This window comes from Felis catus, chromosome D3, assembly GCF_018350175.1.
Source record: "Felis catus isolate Fca126 chromosome D3, F.catus_Fca126_mat1.0, whole genome shotgun sequence".
Taxonomy (NCBI): Eukaryota; Metazoa; Chordata; class Mammalia; order Carnivora; family Felidae; genus Felis; species Felis catus.
This window is the reverse complement of record NC_058379.1, coordinates 30462892-30483054: the sequence shown is the minus strand read 5'-3', so window position 1 is coordinate 30483054 and position 20163 is coordinate 30462892. Positions and strand designations below refer to the sequence as shown.

General features: G+C 50.6%; 2 protein-coding genes across 12 annotated transcripts in view; both read left to right on the top strand.

Moving 5' to 3' along the window:
• The window catches only part of LOC123381124 (ankyrin repeat domain-containing protein 26-like), a 297965-nt gene that overhangs the window by 127127 nt on the left and 150675 nt on the right, over positions 1-20163 (top strand). The window lies entirely within an intron of this gene.
• Positions 1-20163, top strand: part of LOC123381123 (small G protein signaling modulator 1-like) — a 72805-nt gene that overhangs the window by 32630 nt on the left and 20012 nt on the right. For all 10 annotated transcript variants that reach the window (XM_045041246.1, XM_045041241.1, XM_045041242.1 and 7 more), the window contains one exon: positions 19189-19264. In XM_045041246.1, the coding sequence (XP_044897181.1) occupies positions 19189-19264 (76 nt within the window). The remainder of the gene's footprint in view (positions 1-19188; positions 19265-20163) is intronic.

Genomic DNA, 20163 nt, shown 5'->3' with positions numbered 1-20163 from the left:
CAGTTCACGTGTGTCGTGTTTTCAGGCTTAAGACGGCAGAAATGCTCCTCGTGAATAATGCAGCCACATCCGTGCGCACTGCGTTTTGATGCTTTTCTCAGGTCTCTGGCAGTGCGGCTTCCGGGAGCTTTTGCCAGTGCAGCGCTTGGGCTTCAGCACCTTGGTTCGATGAGAAGAGAGTGGCAGGAGGGGCCCTGGCTTTCCGTGTGGGTGATGTCTCCTGTGCAGTGTGGCTGCGTCTCCCCTGAGGTCACCGCATGAGGGGCTCCGGGAAATGGCGGTAGCATTTGTTGCCGGTTGGCAGGTAGAAAAGGACATTTTTGTCACCCCAGTGGGCCTGCGGTTCCTGGCCGCAGGTCCCAGGATGGGAACTGAGGACCCCAGAGACCTTGTCCCAGTTCTGCCCCTGACCACGCCCTTCCTCCCTGTGTCATTCTGCTTTCTACGTGGATGAGGGTGGACAGCTCTAGTGTTCTAAGAACCTCAAGCCATCAGATTTGGCCAGCATCACTCTCTGAGAGCCGAGTCTTCCACGTTTTCTCAGCTCCACATTTGCCAAGCCCGTACTTAAGACCCATTAAAACTCAGTAGCTGCTAAGACTATTTTGGAGAGTCCATTCCACTCAGGAAAAACAAGGGCTCAACTGAAGGCTTTCTTGAGGATAAAGAGTCTTTTACTTTTTAAACAGTACTTATGGAGCACTTCCTACAGTTGAGCTCGTTTAATTGTCCCCTTGCCATGACACGGATAAAACACTGTCCCTTATAGCTAATGAAATTGATACACACAGATGGCAAATGCCTTGCCAAAGGTCACGGACATTGTCAGTGGTACGGCTTGGGCTTCTGGCTCAAGAACCCTGCTCTGCATTACCCTGGAGCCAAATGGTAATGGTCATACCCTGACCTGCATATGGTTATGAGCTACTCTGAGAATGTGGAGTTGGGGAAAGGTCCTGGCTTTGCAGCTGGACAGCCTTGAGTTTAAGTTCCAGCCCTGCCATTTGGCAGATTCACGAACCTTTCTGGCTTCCGTTTCCTCACGTATGGGATGGCGGGGGGGGGGGGGGTCACGTACCAACACGGCACCACATTGTGCCATCGCTGCTGAAGATTCACCAGTATTTATGAAGGGACCAGGCTCTGTGTTTGGCTTACCCTTTGAGAGTTGAGGGCATCTGGGTGGCTCAGTCAGTTAAGTGTCCAACTCCTAATTTCAGCTCAGGTCATGATCTCACAGTCGTGAGATCGAGCCCTGCATTGGGCTCCACGCTGAGCATGGAAGCTGCTTACGATTCTCTCTCTCTCTCTCTCTCTCTCTCTCTCTCTCTCCTCCTCTCTCACCCCTGCCCACCCCTCTCCCCCACTTGCACACTCTCTCTTGCTCTCTAAAATAAATAAAATTAAAAAAAGAACTCAGTTGCAGGAGGATGTTTTGCTGCCCTGTCTGGTCATATCCGAACTTGCAGATGTTTTAGCACAGGATCTTGCTCTCCCTGGGTAAGCCCTGGGCTGGGGGGCGGGGTGTTGTAGACCTGGAAGGGGGTATTTCTTGGGGTCCAAAGGAATGAGCCCTCAAATGGAGGTCAGGAAGGCTGAGTCTCGCCTGACTGCCTCGCCATCCTGAGGTGGGCAGCTGGATCTCCCCTCTGGGTCTGGTGGGTCACTGGCCCCATGGAAGTAATCCCTCAGCCAAAGAAGGTCCAACACCCTCGTGAGCCTCCTGGCCCTGCCACTTAAGCACTCTGTGCCCCCGGGGGTCAGCAGCTAAGAGTGCTGAACTCCAGTGGGAGGCAGTGTGTTTTTCTTCTAGTAGGTACAGGAAGACAAGTGAATAGGTTCTTACACTTTTTTTTTTCTCACAGAATCTCGAAGGAACTCGGGTTTATAGAGGATGGGAACAGCTCCCTTTGCAGTGAGCCTCCCTTTATTTTTTTAATTTTTTTATTTTTTTTAAATTTTTTTTCAACGTTTATTTATTTTTGGGACAGAGAGAGACAGAGCATGAACGGGGGAGGGGCAGAGAGAGAGGGAGACACAGAATTGGAAACAGGCTCCAGGCTCTGAGCCATCAGCCCAGAGCCTGACGTGGGGCTCGAACTCACGGACCGCGAGATCGTGACCTGGCTGAAGTCGGACGCTTAACCGACTGCGCCACCCAGGCGCCCCAAGCCTCCCTTTAAAAATCAGGTAGCTGAGAGGCGCCTGGTGGCTCAGTCAGTTAAGCGTCTGGCTGTTGATTTCAGTTTGGGTCATGATTTCTCAGTCCTGGGGTCAGGCCTGTGCTGACAGCAGGGAGCCTGCTTGGGATTCTCTCTTTCTCGCTCTCTCTCTCTCTCTCTGCCCCTTCCTGGCTTGTTCTCTCTCTCTCTCTCTCCCTCCCTCCCTCCCTCAAAATAAATAAAACCTTAAATTAAAAACAGATAGCTGAAGCCTCAAGAGTTCACGGGATTTGGGTGATGACTGGGACCTTGAATGAATGGTCCTTTAGTTTGTATTATTTAGTAAGTTATGTTTCATTAGTAAATTCAGATTATAGGAACTATCATTCATTTTTTCCTTCTTTTGTTTTTTTCTCCCTTTTTTGAGAAATAAAGACATTTTACAACCCCCACATATTAACCACTGCTCTAAATCACCAATACACAAAGCAAGCTTCCTGTCGAGTAGGTACAAGTGGCAACTCCTCTTTACTGATGAAGGAAACCGAAGCTCAGAGAGGTTAAGAGGCTGGACTGAGGTCACACAACTTGAGAAGCAGCACAGCAGGGTGCTGTAGCCAGCTTCACCCATTTCACTGTGGGGAATCCCTTGCAAAGCTAGCTAGAACAATAAAGAAATCTAGAAACACAAAGCCAAAAGGGAAAGAGGCTCAAAAAACTGATTTTATTGGTTCAAGGGTATGGGAAGTTGGGGTGCAGACTGCCAGCTTCAGGTGCAGTTCTGTCCAGAGGTCCCAATGATGTCATCAGGACCTTCTCTGTTTTCCTGTCTGTGTGCTGATTTTCTGTGCGTTGGCTTTATGCTTCGCCTGTCTCTGTGGGGAGTGTTGCCTGGCCGCTCTTGGGGTACAGCCTGCCAGCTTGGCATCAGCAGACAGAGAGCTTCCCCTCCCCCTTGGTTTTGGGGGAAGATGTAGGAGGAGATTTTGTTCACAGAACATGGAAGAGGTACACTGATCCCTGCTCGGGTAGGGAGAGTTCAGGAAGGCTCCCGGGAGGAGGGGACATCTGGGCTGAAGCCTGAATTGCTCTTAGCTGCCTGGAGCATGTAGGGAGGGGCACCTGGCCAGAGGCACAGGTGAGCGAGGGCACAGAGCGGAGCCCATGGCGCCACCTTTGGGGAGCAGCGTCTGAGGGTCCGTGGTCCAAGGCACAGCCAGAGACGCTGCCTGCTAGATCCTCAGCACCCAGGGCGCTCGCAGGGGAGGCAGAGCAGCAAAACCTGCGCTCTGCTCTTCCTCTCTCCTCTTCACTTTGCCCAAATGCCGAGAACGATTTTTAAAGCCACCCTGACAGCCTCTTCGCTGTGAGTTTCTGGCAGACGCGAGAGTCAAGGGGCCTCCGTCTCTTTAGCTACTGCTGGCTCAGTGTTACTCGCCCACCTGCACTGCCAGGCGCCGACCACCTGAGACCCCAGCTGGGGTGAGGTACGCCCTGAGTCAGGACTGAGGCAGCAGGCCTCGGAGGAGCAGATGGCAAACGGGCTGGTTTTTACTTTGGCCTCATATGCGCCCCAGGCACAGTGCTGGGGGCTCTATACCAGGGGGTCCCCTGGGCCAAGTTCAGGGGGTCCCCTGGGCCTTTTGGTGAAACTGCTCTTGAGCAGAGAAGAATGGTTTGTACATCCTAAAAGAGGGTTATAAAAGCAAGAGACAGTGGGACAGAGACTCTGTGTGGCCTGAAAATAGGTTTGACAGATGGAGTAAGTGAAAATTCAGATTGCTGGGGGGCGGGGGGTGGTGGTGCTGGTACTGCAGGGCACCTGGCTGGCTCAGTCAGTTAAGCCTCAGGCTCTTGATTTCAGCTCAGGTCACGGTCTTGGGGATTGTGAGATTGAGCCCTGCATAGGGCTCTGTACTAACATGGCGGAGCATGCTTGGGATTCTCTCTCCCTCTCTGCCCCCGTTCTCTAAATAAATAAACTTAATTTTTTTTTTTAAGTTCAGATTGCCTGGTTGAATCTGAATTTCAGGAAAACAAGTAATCTTTTAGCATAGGTATGGTCCATGCAATATTTGGTACATACTTACACACAAAAAAAATTCCTTGTGTATCTGAAGTTTAGGTATCGCTGGGCAGCCTGTATTTTATCTGGCAGTCCTATTCCAGAACCTGAAGTGTTTGCTGTCTGACCCTCTCCGGAAAATACTGCCCACCCTGGCCTTGAACACACAGCAGATGAGATCAGACGTCCAAGGGACTTAAAGACACTGCCTGGATCAAAACTCAGTGAGCTTTAGCTGCTTGTGTTAGTGCTACTAATATAATCAGAGTGATCACCAAACATAGATTGAGCACATGCTGTTTGTTTGCCTAGTCAGCGTCCCAGAGATGGACACTAAACGCCCTCAGATGTATAGTGGAAGTCAGGCCATGATAAATTCTAAGGAAACGTCTACAGCAGCAGAAGGGGGTCGGGAGTGGAGCTCTCTTTTACACAGGGTGGGTCTGAGCCCCTGCCCCCATTCTGAGCGCTGTGCATGTGTTTTTATGAAGTCCGCACATGGCAGCCCAGACAGGTGGTGTGAGTGTCCTCTCCATTTCACAGATGAGGAAACTGAGGCCTGAGGTCACCTCGCTAATGGCAGAATTGGAGTTTGACCTGGGCCTAGTGGCTCCCTAAACTCAAGTTTTTACTGACTTCCCTCAGGCGCCTTCCTTTACGTGGTGCCAGCTGCGTGCTGTGAGGCCATCTGCCCAGATTTTCCATAATCCTTATGACAGCCCTGCACCCTGGGCTGTATTATTCCTATCCAGGCACAGGAGGGGTGAGCACAGAAACGTGCCGAGAGGCAGCGGGGAGTAGTGGCTGATCTGAAACCTAGCAGGGTTCAAGGTGGGCAGCACGAGGGTACCTTGGTGTGGGTGGGCAGGTGGTGGGAGTGAGGAGAGAAGACAAGGCAGGCCCCAGAGGCCCGGGAGCCCTCTCTTCCGGCTTTGCGGGTTGGTCCGGATTTCCCTGCCTGATTCCCTCCTGAGATTACACCTCCTATATGTTGTTTCAATATTTGCAGGTGGAGGGTGGGAGGGCGGGGCTGGTTTCTGAATGGTTGCAGGGTGGGGCTGGAAGTGTGCTGGGGCCTGTGCTCACTGGTGGCACGTGGAGGGGTGGGGTCACAGCCCCAGAGGCCACCTAGGTCCTAAATAACCTGTGGATGAGAAGCTGGGGTGGGTGAACAGAGCCTCAGAGCCCCTTCGCAATTGCCTGTTCACCTAACTCACACTCGTGAGCATCCACTGTGGGCCAGGCCGTGAACCCTACGGTCGCTGCCATCTAAGAGTGGCTCCTGCCTGTACAATTCCTACTACGTTCCAGGTGCCGTCTCATTTGCCGATGAGGTGGGGTACTATTATCCAACACCCCATGGTACAGGTGGGGAGACTTGTCCAGCATCATGAGTGGTCAAGGATTCAACACCAGTTCAGTGACACCACGTTCTGGCTCCTAGCCTCTCAACTGCCTCCTAACATCCTGTCGTTAGAGCTAATAAGCTGGTTTTGAAAGAAGTGAGCTCCCCATCATTTGGAGGAATGCAGGCAGATATTGGAGGACTCCGAATGGATGCTGGACAGAGACAAAATCTTTCTGACCACTTTGACCTTTGAAGTTGGCTCCCCCTGCCCAAAAGACCCCCACAGGCATGGTTGTTAGAGTTATATCCGGGTGACCCAGGTCTCCTGACTCCCAGTTCAGTGCTGTTTTGGTCCCCACGTTGGGCAAGACTGAGGAACCCCTTCTCATAGGTTTCTTAGCACTTTGGGATTTCACAGGGCCTGACCCATTTCTGGGCAGGTTGGAGGCAGAGCTGACTGTCAGACCTTGAGTTCAAGTCTTGGCTGTGGCCTTTCCTGGTTGTGTGCCTTAGGGCAAATCGCATGAATTCAGTTTACCCGTCTTTAAAACGGGGAGGAGAGGGGCACCTGGATGGCTCAGTCAGTTAGGCATCTGACTCTTGATTTCAGCTCAGGTCATGGTCTCGTGGTTTGTGAGTTCAACCCTTGCATCGGGCTCTGTGCTGACAGCACAGAGCCTGCAGCACAGAGCCTGCTTGGGATTCTCTCTCTCTCTCCTGCCTTTCTGCCCCTCCCCCACTCACATGCACACATGTGTGCTCTCTCTCTCTCTCTCTCTCTCTGGAAAAAAAAAACTTTAAAATGGGGATGATAATATTTTTACAAGGATTAAATAAGGTATTCTGTACAAAGTACATGGCACATAGTAGGTGCTCAGTAAACATACTCTCTTACTCTTAAGCTGGGCAGTAACAAAACTATTTCAAATGGTCTCCAGCTTCTGCTTTGAGGCCTTTGTTAGAATAAAGACCTGGGTCTGAATCCTGCCTCCTCTGCATGACCTTGGGTGGGTTATCTAATAGCTCTCTGCCTCAGTTTCTTCCATCTGTAAAATGGGACTATGTCGGTAATCTATCTTGGGTTGTCATGCCATAAACAGTCCCAGGAACACCATGAATGCTCAAAAAAAACAAAAGAAAGAAAAGAAAAGCAGTGAGCTTTAGCATCATAAAACTCCTACTATGTGCTAGCCAGACCTTCTCTTTTGCAAATAACACCCCATTGAATGCTCACCCCTGGACATGAAGGGCTGAGCTGGATGCAACCACAGGTCTCTGTGGCTGCAGTCGCACCACCCATAGCCACTGCCTCTGTGCTGCCTCAGTCAGGCATGATTCCCGGGCCAAAGCTTAGAAAATCACATGGGCTTTTGCAAGGAGCCAAGATGCCACACTGCCACCGCCATCCCCAGACCACCCTGAGGTTCCTTGAAGCTGTCGACCTCCACAGCAGATCAATTCCAAGCTCATGCCTGGAAGCCTGAGAGGGGAAAGGTGGTTGAGCTGCATTTCAGAGGTCTTCTGTGGCCCTCTACCCCGTGCCCACAGGTGCGGTCGGTTCCCCCAGGGATGGGTCCTCCCCTGGCCAGTTTGGGCCATAGCCTCTTCCTGCAGTGAGACAGTGCCCTCTCCTGTGAGGCTGTAGGGACTGACCTTCCGGGGGAGGCTTTCCCCCCCTGCCTTTTTAATTTCCTCTTCTGGCCTCAGGCTGTCAGCGTGTTATTAAGTTCTGGGGAAGTCGGGAGCCAGCAGACAGAACCCTTGTCAGAACCCCTCCCTCAGGCTGAGAACTATGCCCTTGGTGCTGTGTCCCCACCTCCACTACCCACCCCGCCCCAGATCCATCCCCAGGAGCCTGCCTTCCCTGGGGATTACCCTGTCTGAGTTTCAGGGTCCATAGCTACAAACAGACAACCTTCATTCTGTGGGGTTTGGACTTGAGACAACGTGTGTACACAGTCCGGGTAACAATAGGAAACAGATGATTCCTCCAAACTGAGCACACGAAGATGAATTTAATAAGGGTGCAATCGACCAAGGCAGGGTGGGGTGGGTGGGGAGAAGGGTGCAGCACCCGCGGTTGGAAGAATAGTGGGGAGCTGGGAATGTTGCCTGCCCCAGTCTGATATGGGAAGCAAGGAGAGGTGGCCAGAAGGGACTGGCTGTGTGAGGAAGGTCCCCAGACAGGAGCCGTGACTGCTGAGTCTCTTCCTAAGGACTTTGGCTGCTAGTTTTCTGTCTCCTCTGAAATCCCCCACTGCAATGTGAGCATGCGTGAGAGTAGCTTGGAAAGCTTGATCAACACCCCAGAGTTGCTGCCTCTGTGGCTTCCGAGCATCTGTATCTCCAGCCAGTTCTCAGCTGGTGCTGGTGCTGGTGCTGCTGGGCCCTGCGTCAGCACCACGCTTGCCCTGTACCTGTCTTAGCTTGTCCTACCTTTTGGCTCTTTGGACCGAAAGGTCTTCCAGGGCAGGACTGTCAGACTCCATCCCTGCTGCTCTGTGCACCCAGTGTATCCGGGCCTTTGCCACGCTGAATTCACCGGTGTTTGAATGGTTTGCAACTTGTCCCTGTTGACTATTGCCCAGATGCACCCATGCTGTATCTTGGCGGTCCCTAAGTGGCAGCTGTCGCCGAGATGGAGGTCAGCATGCAGGTTTATTAGGGTGTGCCTTTGGGATTAACACCCAGCGGAGCCAAGTGAAGCGAGCGGCGGTGGGCCAAGGGAGAAGATGGGTCACGAGGCTTTCGTGGAAGCCCCGTGGGGAGTTGCCAGCTTGCTGGGATGGCCCTTCACACTGTCCCAAGTTGGGGGCAAGGATGCCAGACCTTCACAGCCTACACATTCCCGTCACCGGGTGGTGGCCTCCGGGGAAGCAGTGAGACCTTGGAGGAGGCTCTCCCTGGGGCTGAAGGGATCCCTGTCCTTTATGGGACTGGCAGCTGAGGGCTCTCCAGGAGCCCTCCTAGCAGCCTCCAGTCCTGAAGCGGTCTGTGTGGCACATTGTGGCACCTGCCACATCATCAGAACCTGCCCACGGAGCCAGGGAGGGGACAGAGGCTTTCTCGTGGCTGCCACTGCCCTCCCTTCCCTATCCCTGAGTCCTGTGGCCCCTCTACCCCAGGCCAAGAAACCCTCTTGGATCCCTCAAGTACACAGAACCCCCAGCGAAGACCCCTGCCCATGGTTTTGCCTACAGCTGAGTTCCGAATCTTAGTTTTGCTGGGCCCAGCCATCCTGTGACACAGAGAAGCAGAAGTCCCCCAGACCCTATCCTGGCTCGTGCTGAGGTGTGGAATAAACACATCAGTGCTGTTATCCACCACTTGCGGTGATTACGGGGTCCTCCAGGCCTTCTGGAGAGAGGGAGAGGAAAAAGAAGGGATTGTGTCTTCTGTCATGTCCCTGAGGCCGGCAGTCCCAGGCAGTACATCTGACTCCTGTTTCTGGGGCAGAGTGTGGTGGGTAGAGGCTCCCTCTGGAGTCAGATTGACCAGCATATAAACCTCAGCAAGGTGACCTTGGATTTTCTGATGCCCTTGGCTAGGTAGGAACCAATACCTCTGAACTTGTCTGTCAAGTGGGGGGGTGGTGGCCACCTGGGAACTGTGTTGTGAGGATTATGGGGGGGCCGGCCCCGTGTCTCAGCTCAGGCAGCCGAAGCAGAACACCACAGATGGAGTGGCCTAAACAGACATTGATTTCTTGCAGTTTGGAGGCTGAGAAGTCCAAGGCCAAGGTGCTAGCCCATTCAGTTCCTGGCGAGGGCTGTCTTCCTGGCTTGTAGATGACCTTTTCCCTGTGCTCTTCTCCTCTTCCTCTTTTTTTAAGGACCCCAATCCCATGCTGAGGGCCTCACCTTCATGACCTCATCCAACCCTAATTTCCCCCCAAAGGCCCCACCTGCAAATACCATCACATGGGGCCTGGGGTAGGGCTTCAGCATGTGAATCTTTGGGGACACAAACATCCAGTCCATGACACCATGTATGCTTAGCCAGTGCTGTGCATTTAGTAAGTTGGAGCATTATTATTATTTTCAAAGACAAGCCATTGGCTGAAGCTTCTAGAATAGCATCAAGAGCCTGGGTTGGCACTCTGCTTCGGCCTCCTGTTCACTGTGTGACCTCAGGTTTGTTGCTTAATCTCTCTGATCTTAATTCTCATGGTGTGAGAAATCGGTATAAACGTAGAACCATGGGGTGCCTGGGTGGCTCAATGAGTTAAGCGACCAGCCTCGGTTCAGGTCATGATCTCATGGTTTGTGGGTTCAAGCCCTGCGTCGGGCTCTCCACTACTCTCAGCATGGAGCCCGTTTCAGATCCTCTGTCCTCCTCTGTCTCTGCCCCTCCCCTGCTTGTGTTTTCTCTCTGTATCTCTCTCAAAAATAAACAAACTTAAAAAAAATTTTTTTAAATAAAAATAGAACCAAGCCTCACAGAGCTGTGGAGAGGGTATAGTGAGTTAATAACATAGGTAACCCTAGAACTAATTCATCATTCATTCATTCATTCATTCATTCATTCATTCATTCGCTGGCACAGAAGAGCTCATTCAGAAGGATACAGATAGTGAGGATACGGAGGGTGGATGTATCAGTCTGCTCTGGCCGCCATAACAAGGTACCACACACTGAGTGGCTTAAACAACAGAAATGTATTTTCTCACAGTGCTGGAGGCTGGAGGTCCAAGGTCATGATGTCAGCAGGGTTGGCTTCTGTGGGCCACGAGGGAAGGCTCTGTTCCCGGCGTTCCTTGTGGATGGCCCTCTTCTCCCCGTGTCTTCATGTGGCCTTCCCTCTGTGGTGGTCTGCATCCCAGTTTCCCCTTATAAGGACACCAGTCACACCAGATGAGGCCCCACCCTCATGACCTCATTGTAACGTGATTACCTCTGTAAAGACCTTGGCTCCAAATAGATCACATCCTGAGGTCCTAGGGGTTAAGGTTTCAGCATGTGATTGGGGGGCAGGGACACGGTTCAGCCCATCACAGTTGGGGAGGTGAAGGCATCCTGGAAAGTGGGAGGTGGGTAGGTCTTTGAGGCCAGAGGGGTAAACTGAGGCCCCTCGGGGCAGTGCTAGCAGCCACAGCCAGAACTTAGAGCTTAGGGATTTTCCATCCCGGCAACCTTTCGTGGACGGAGCAGGTGGGTCCTGGCGGTGACTGCACCAGCCACTGCGGGGGGGGACGTGGGCAGATGGCAGGGCCCCTGCGTCACAGTCACTCTGGCAGGCGACAGGCAGATGGCCACCTCCGAGGGGCAGGCGGACATTGGCAGGAGGGCTACAAGCTGCCTGAGAGAGGGCTGGCCCCTGCGAAGAGCTGGGGCTGGCCCTGTGTGTGGGGTGGTCAGCTGCGTTAGCACTCCCCCCCGTGCTGTCCCCTTGTGTGACACCAGGGCGGGCAGCCTGGGCCAGCCCAGTGGTACCAGACATTCTCACGCAGGATCAGTGATCCCACACTCTTCCTGGACGATAGCGCAGACACCAGAGGTGTGTGGGTTTGTTACACCTCAGGCAGTTCTCCGACGCCAGCCGGGTGGCCGCCCCTGAACCGAATTCTGACGCTAGCTGCCTGGAGTCAGTGTCAGGTCCCACAGGTTAGGGACCCCAGTCCTGCAAGACTGTCCCCCACTTGAGGTGCAAGTCTCAGATTGTCACCTGTACTTCTTTGTTGGTTTTGTTTATCTATTTATTTTTGAGAGAGGCAGAGAGAGAGAGAGCACGCATGCGCACAAATATGGGGAGGGGCAGAGAGAGAGGGAGACACAGAATCCAGAGCAGGCTCCAGGCTCTGAGCTGTCAGCACAGAACCCAATGTGGCTCACGAACTGCAAGATCATGACCTGAGCTAAAGTCGGACGCTTAACCGACTGAGCCACCCAGGTGCCCCATCCCCTGTACTTCTTGATAGCCACATACTGGGGTTCCCCTAGCCCCCTCCCTAGGTTTGATCATTTGCTCATAGGAGTCAGGGAAACACTTTGGTTCACCACTTTATGACAAAAAGGTACGATACAGGACGCAGATGAACATCCAGATGGAAGAGGTGCGTAGGGCAAGGTCTGGGGGAAGGGCACAGAGCCTCCGTGTCATCTTGTGACACCCTTCCATCACCTCCATGTTTGGCAGCCTGGTCTCCAAGCCTCATACTTGGGGATTTTTATGGAGGCTTCATTACCACAGACACGATGGAGAGTGAACTCAGTCTGCCTCCCTGTCCCCTTCCGGGAGAATGAGGGATGGGGCTGAAAGTTCCAAGCTTCTCATCATAGCTTGGTCTTTCTGGTGACCAGTCCCCATCCCGAAGCGATCCAGGAGCCCGCCAGGCATCACCTCATTAGAACAAAGGACATTCCTCTCACCCAGGAGAGTCCAAGGGATTTAGAAATTCTGTGTCAGGGACTGAGGTCAAAGATCAAATGGTAGAATAGAAGATGCCCCTAGCCCTAGCGCTGTGATCGCTTAGGAAATTACCAGGGTTTTAGGAGCTCTGTGCGGGGAACTGGGGGCCAAGACCAACAGGTATATGTTTTTTTATTATTTCGCAGTCAGCAAACTGTTGCCCAAAGGACAAACCCGGCTCTCCACTTGGTTTTGTAAATAAAATTTTATTGGAACACAGCCACGCTCATTCATTGGCATATGGCTGCTCTCCAGATACAAGGGTGAAGTTAAATACTTGAGACAGACACCAGATGGCCAGCAAAGCCAAGAATGCTTACTCCGTAGATCTGTACAGAAACAGTTTGCAGACCCTTGTTTTTGTGCTTCTCTGTCTATAGTTCTAGGTACCAGGTTCACGCCTGAACTTCCTTGTTGTGCTGCCTTAGAGAAGTGTCTTAGTCCATTTGGGCTGCTAAAACAAAAATACCATAGAGTGGGTGGCTTAAAAAACAGAGATTTATTTCTCAACAGTTCTGGAAATCGAGAGGTCCAAGATCAAGGTGCCAGTAGTTCAGTGTCTGCTGAGAACCCGCTCCCTGGTTCACAGACAGCTGTCTTCTCTCTATGTCCTCACATGACAGAAGAGGGAAGGGAGCTCTCCAGGGTCTCTTTCATGAGGTCACCAATCCTACCCATGACCTCATCACCTCCCACAGGCCCGCCTCGTAATACCCCCATCACACTGGAGATTAGAATTTCAACATAGGAATTTGGGGGGAACTGAAACATTCAGTCCATTGCAAGGAGTGCCCTCCTCCCCAGAGCCTCAGTTTTCCCCCTCTGTAAATGGGGAGACTATTACCCTGAATTGTTGGGATGATCCCATGGGGCAAGGCAGGCAGGAGAGAACTTCACAAAGTGCCACACTCTCGGGACTTATTCTCTCCATTCTACCTGCTGATAGCGTCCACCTTGCTGTGCTGGCAGCCTGGAGCCTGCTTCCCCCTCTCTGACCCTCCCTCCCTCCCTCCCTCTCTCTCTCTCTCTCTCTCTCTCTCTCTCTCTCTCTCTCTCTCTCTCTCTCTCAAAAATAAACATCAAAAAATTTTTTAAAAAAATCAACAGCAAAATATTTACTTACACTATATTAACACATAGTATCCACACTTGTAAAAATTGTGGTAAAATACACAACATAAAATTTTGCCTTCATCATTTTTAAGTTCGGTAGTGCTGAGTAATTCACATTGTTGTGTGGTCAGTCTCTCTTCATCTCCCAAAACTACAGCTCTGTACCCGTTAAGTAATAATTTCCCTTTCTCTCCTCCCCCCAGCCCCTGGCAACCACCATTCTGTTTTCTGTCTCTATGAACTTGCCTCCTCTAGGCACCGCTCATAAGTATTTTGTCTCTTTGTGACTGGCTTATTTGACTTAGCGTGACATGTTCAAGGTTCACACATGTAGTGGCAGGTGTCAGAATTCCCTTCCTTTTTTTTTTTCTTTTTTAACTTTATGTGTATATTTTGAGGGAGAGAGAGGGAGGGACAGGCAGAGAGAGAGGGGGAGAGAGAGAGAAAATCCTAAGCAGGCTCCACACTATCAGTGCAGAGCCTGACACAGGGCTCTATCCCACAAACCATGAGACCACGCCCCAAGCCAAGATCCAGGGTCGGACACTCAACCAACTGAGCCACCCAGGTGCCCCAGAACTTCCTCCCTTTTAAGGCTGAGTTATATTCCCTTGAATGTGTCTGCTACATTTTGTTTATCCATTTGTCCATCAATAGACACTTGTGTTGTTTCTGCCCTTGGCTGTTGTGGATAGTGCTGCCATGAACACGGGTGTGCAAATCTCTCTTCAGCACTCTGCTTTCAGTCCTTTGGGGTATATACCCAGAAGAGAACTGCTGGATCAGATGCTGATTTGCTGTTTAATTTTTTGAGGACCTGCCATCCTCTTTTCCTTAGGAACTGCACGATTCTACGTGCCCATCAGCAATGCACGAGAGTTCTGATTTCTCCATATGTGCACTCACACTTGTTATTTTCCATTTTTCAATAGGAGCCATCCTAATAGGTGTGAGGCGGTCAGTATCTCATCACGGTTTTGATTTGCACTTTCCTGATGATGAATGATGTTGAGCATCTTTGCGTGTGCTTGTTGGCCATCTGTTTATCTTCTCTGGAGACGTGTCTGTCCAGGTCCTTTGCCCATTTGGGAATCAGGTTGTTTTTTGTTGTTGAGTTGTAGGAATGCATCATACAGTCTAGACATTAGCTCCTTATGAGATATACGATTTGCAGGTATTTTCACCCATTCCATGGGTGTTGCCTTTTCACTCTGTTTATTGTGTCCTTTGATGTACGGAAGTTTGTTTACTTTGACGTGGTCCAGTTTATTTCATGTTACTTTTGCCTGCTCTGCTTTTGGTGTCACAGCCAAGAAATCGTTGCCAAATCATGGCGCTTCTCTGCTGTGTTTTCTTTGAGGAATTCTGTAGTGTTCGCTCTGGTATTTAGGCCTTTGATCCATTTTGAGTTGATTTTTGTGTATGGTACAGGTGAGGGTCTCACTTCATTCTTTTCCATGTGGACATCCAGTTTTCTCAAGAGCATTTGTAGGAGACTGCTCCCCCCCCCAACACTGAATGGTCTTGGCATCTTTGTCAAAATCGTTTGATATGTACTGATAGACGTGAGGGTTTATTTCTGGGCTCTCTGTTCTTCACCACTTGTGTTTATGCTGGTACCTCAAACTATGCTAGTATTTTTATTACCATAGGTTTATAATGAGGTTTGAAGTCAGGAAATACCAAACTTCTAGCTTTGTTCTTCCTTTTCAAGATTGCTTTACCTATTCATGGGAGTCCTTATGACTTTTAGGATAGAGTTTCCTTTTTCTGCAAAAAAAACCAAAACCAAAAACCAAAACCAAAAACACCACGCCAAAGCAACATCAACAAAATGCCATTGGGATTTTGATGGCGATTACACGTAGATTGCTTTGGGTTTTATTGACAACAATATTAAGTCTTTCAGTCTCTGAACACATGGGAAGCCTTTCTGTTTATTTGCATCTTTAAAAAGTTCTCTCGGGGTGCCTGGGTGGCTTAGTCGGTTGTGCATCCAACTTCGGCTCAGGTCGTGATCTCACAGCTTGTGGGTTCGAGCTCTGCATCGGGCTCTGTGCTGACAGTCCAGAGCCTGGAGCCTGCCTCTCTCTTTGTGCCCCTCCCCTGCTCATGCTTTGACTCTTTCTCCTTCAAAAATGAATAAACATTAAAAATAACAGTAATAATAATAATAATAATAACAATAATAATAAAGTTCTCTCAGCAGGTTTACTGTAGCTTTCAATATACAGGCCTTTCACCTCCTTGGCTAAGTTTATCCCTAAGTATTTTATTCTTTTGGATACTACTTTTTTTTTTTAGTGTTTCTTTATTTTTGAGAGAGAGAGAGCATGAGCAGGGGAGGGGCAGAGAGAGAAGAAGAGAGAGAGAATCCGAAGCAGGCTCTGTACTATCAGCACAGAGCCCGACACGGGGCTCCAACTCAGAAACCGCGAGCTCACGACCTCCGCTGAAGTTGGACGCTTAACTGACTGAGCCACCCAGGCACCCCTGTTTTTGATGCTATTGTAAACAGAATATTTAACATTTTGTTTTGGGATTGTTCATCGGTAGTGTTTAGAAATACAGCTAATTTTCACGTATGGATTTTGTATCCTGGAACATTGCTGAATTTATTTATGGCTGCTAACAGTTTTCTTGTGGAGTTTCTAGGGTTTTCAGGGCATAAGATCACCCGAGATCATTTTACTTCTTTCTTTCCGATTTGCATACCTTTGGTTTCTTTTCCTTGTCCTAATTCATCTGGCTAGAGCTTCCAATGCTACATGAAGTAAAAGAGGCGAGCAGAGGTGTCTTTGTCTTGCTCTTGACTTTGAAGGAAAAACTTTCAGTCTTCCACCATTGCATGGGATGGTAACTCTGGGTTTTTCATACATGACTTTTATACGTGACCAGTAGTTTCTTCCTGTTCTTAGTTCAGTGAGAGTTTTTATGACGAACGGGTATTGAATTTTGCCACATTCTTTTTCTGTATCAACTGCAATGCCCATGGGGTACTTTTCTCTTCGTTATGTTAATGCTGGTGTCTTGCGTTGGTCGGTTTTTGTGCCTTGAACCCTCGCTGCATCTTAGCAGTAAATCCTGCTTGGTCATGGCGCTTGTGGAGCTCTCCGGATCCTGCCAAATTCTGTTTGCCAGTGTTTTGTTGAGCCTTCTGATGGAGTCACTCTTTGGAGACATTGGTCTCCAGTGTTTGTGTCATGACTTGCTTGGCTTTGCTTTCCAAGGTAATGTCGGCCTCATGCAACGCAAGTATTCCCTCCTCTTCCATTATTATTATTATTTTAGAAGAATTTGAGGAGGATTGGTGTTAATTCTGATTTTTGTCAAGTCTTTCTTTCTCTCTCTCTCTCTTTTATTTTTTTGCTCTTAGTCAGTCTGGCTTAAAGGTTTGTCAATTCTGCTGATTTTGGAAGACTCAACTCTTGGTTTTGTTAAAACCTACCCTTGTATTTCTTCTCTTTCTTTTGTTTATCTCTGCTGTGACATTGCGATGACCTTCCTTCTGCTAGCTTTGGGTTTTGTTTGTTCCTCTGTAGTTCCTCGAGGTGTCAAGTTAGACTGTTGATTGGAGACCTTCCTTGTTGTTTGAACATAAGCACTTCCAGCTGTAAATGCCCCTGGTACCCTGCTTTCTTTACATCCCCAGGATTTTGATACATTGCCTTTTCCTTTCCATTTGTCTCAAGATACTTGCTGATTTCTCTTGTGATTTCTTCTTTGACCCGTTGGTTGTTGGAGGCTGTGTATGGTTTGGGGCACCTGGGTGGCTCAGTCAGTTGAGTGTCTCTCTCTTTTTTTTTTTAAATATAATTTATTGCCAAACTGGCTTACATACAACACCCAGTGCTCGTCCCAACAAGCGCCCTCCTTAATGCCCATCACCCATTTATCCCATCCCCCCACCCACCTCCCCTCCAGCAACCTTCAGTTTGTTCTCTGAACATAAGAGTCTCTTATGGGGGCGCCTGGGTGGCTCAGTCAGTCGAGGGACCAACTTTGGCTCAGGTTATGATCTCACGGTTCATGAGTTCGAGCCCCACGTTGGGCTTTGTGCTGACAGCTTGGAGCCTGGAACCTGCTTCGGATTCTGTGCCTCCCTCTCTCCCTGTCCCTCCCCCACTCGTGCTCTGTCTCTCCAAAAATATATAAGCGTTGAAAAAAAAAAACAGAGTCTTATGGCTCAGGTCATGATCTCACAGTCGTGGGTTCAAGCCCTGCGTCAGGCTCTGTGCTTATCAATCTGATGGGTGTTCGAGAGCAGCCACTGTAGGGACCCTTGAAGCAGGGGAATTTTATTCTCCTGAACAGGTTACTGTTTCAGCCAGAATAGAGAGACCAGGTGAGGTTTTAGGCAAGTAACACTGCAGGCACCCTGTGCGGCAGGCTCTGTGCTCAGCACATGGTGTGCGTTACCTTGTTCAGTCTTCCCGCAGCCCCATGAGGCAGGTGCTGTTCCTGTACGCCCTTCGCCCAGCGAGAAAACTAAGGTTCAGAGAGGTGATGTGCTTTGACTGTGGAAACACAATCAGTAGCCACAGTGGCCAGGACATGGCAGCTGGAGCTGAGATGGGGGGAAAAAAAGTCCTAAGCCAAAAGTCCAGCCATGGCTTCCTAGCTTTGTGGCCTTCAGTAGGCCAGTTTGCCTCCCGACCCTCAAGTTTCCACACCTGTAAACAGGGCCGGTTCCAGGGGTTCGGCTAGGTAGTTTTCAGACTTGGAAATGCTGCTGGCGAAGCCCAGCTTAGAGCCCGCTGAGCTCAGAGGTCAGCGCTGTTCACGGGGTGAGTGCTGACTCGGTTGTGTGGGGCAGACACTGCAGGGCATGGCCAGGGATGCTCTGAGTTCTGTTTTCCCCTCCAGGAGGCAACCACAAGGAAGGGGAGAGGGGCATGGAGAGCCTGCGATCGCTCTCCGGTGGGTGCACTGCTGAGCTGGCCTGGCTCAGGCCGAGTAGGCCACGGGGCAGCCAGGAAGGGAGCGGCTGCTCATGGAGGGGGTTGGATTCAGAACTGCTCCTGTTACCCCATGTCTCAGCCCTGGCGATGCAGAGCTGGGACCGGCCTTTGAGGTCATCTCTCTTGGCCTCCTCAACCTCAAGGTGGGGAAACTGAGCCTCTAGAGAGGAGAAATGCATGGCTAAAGCCCCATGGTGACGCTGGGCAGACTGGGGGCCAGAATCCAGCAAAGCAGAAGGGTGTTCAGGCCACTGGAGAGTCATCTCTGTGAGCAGAGGCACGGCTGCCCTTTCAGCACTGTGTCCCTCACTCCTGGTGCATCAGGGGCGCTCAAAAAAGATTTGTTGAGTGTGTGAGGATAGTAGGAAAACACACCCCCAGGGAGTCAGACAGCCTGGAATTCGGTGTCTGCTCTGGGCCAGCTTTACTTCTCTGGGCAAGTTTGCTTCACTTTGCTGAGCCTCGGTTTCCCAAATTGAGATCACAGACCCAACTGGTAGGTGCCTGAGCAGGGATTGGAACCCAGAGCTGCTAGATTCCAGGCCTGATTTATCACTATACCTTCCTGATTCTTTTATATACTTGTTTCCCCTTCCTTCCTTCTTTCTTTCTTTCTTTCTTTCTTTCTTTGCTTCTCTCCTTCCTTACAAAAATATTTATTGAGTACCTGCTATGTGCCAGGCACTGTTCTAGTCTCCATGGATACAGAAGTGAACAAGATAGGTGAGGCCCTGGCCTCAGGGAATTTATATCTTAGAAGAAGGTAATAGTAAGCAAGTAAACAGAACAGGAATAGCATATGTACCCAGAAGGGACTGTAACGGGGTGTGAGTGGTGTCAGGGGAGGGCTGTGTCAGATAAGGGGCTCAAGGAAGATGACATTTCGTGTGACACCTGAGAATAACCAGCCAGGCAGAGGGCCTGAAGAAATAATTCAGTAAAACATGATGCTCTCACAGGCCACAGGCCTCAGACTTGCAGAAGGCACCATGAGGAGGGCATGGAAGGAGAGAAGTTATCAAAGCACCCCAGATGGCCTCAGAGGGCCAGGAAGGACGACACGGCCCTTGGGGATGACCGCACCCTGGGTCGCGTTTGGGTCTCTCCATCCAACTGCCTCTGCCCTTCCAGGTGAAGCAGATCATGGAGGAGGCAGTCACACGGAAGTTCGTCCACGAGGACAGCAGCCGCATCATCTCCTTCTGTGGTGAGTCCGTGGACCCTGACCTGGAACGGGGCTTCTTTCTCTGTGGGCTGCCTTGGGGGAGTGGCGTCTTTGTGCAAGGATTCTCACACCGTGTTTTGACTTTGTGACTCTGAAGTTATTTTTGGATTCCCGGGGGGCTCTGTGAGGGAATTTGGAACCACGGAGAAGTCGAGAGAAGAAAGGAAGAATGGCCTGTGTACTCAGCAAGAGTTAGTCACTGCTGATGCTGGACGGACTGTCTTCCCCTCGTGTGGGCTCAGTTCACGGCTACCCATCCCCCTAGTGACGTTGGTCTCACATCTGACGACAGACTCTGCACCCTTTCCTCACCCTGCCTGTGGCTGTTGCCAAATGAAGGGGGAGGATGGATGGGCTTTAAAGACATAGGGAATCGGGAGCCATTGATCCATCCTAAGGGATCATGTCCAGCTGGCTCAGCAGAGGAGGCAGGCCCAGGGCTTGGAGCTTGACTTGTATCCTTGAACCAGCTGTGCTCACAAGATTCCAGAAATAAATAACCGTGCTGCCAGGTTCTTAACTGTCCTTCCACAATGGCTGCAGACACATGTTTTACGTGTCCCCACAGTCAGGGTTCAGCTTCTAATCCATGTGTATGTATAAGCAGGGATGTTTCTTTCTGCCTGAAAACCTTTTCATTCCATGACTGGAGTGTCTGGCAATGGAGGACGTGCTGTATCTCCCCTCTCACGCTCTTGGCCCTGAGGAGAGGCCAGAGCGAGGAGACCTGGTTGGCCCTCAGCTTCATCCAGATGGGTGGAGGCACTACCCATGGGAGCACATGCCGTGACCTGGGAACCCACAGCTGTCAGTTTAGCCCCTTTGCAGCCAGGCAGGCCTGGGTTCAAATCCCTCCTCTGCCATTTGTTTGTTGGGTGACC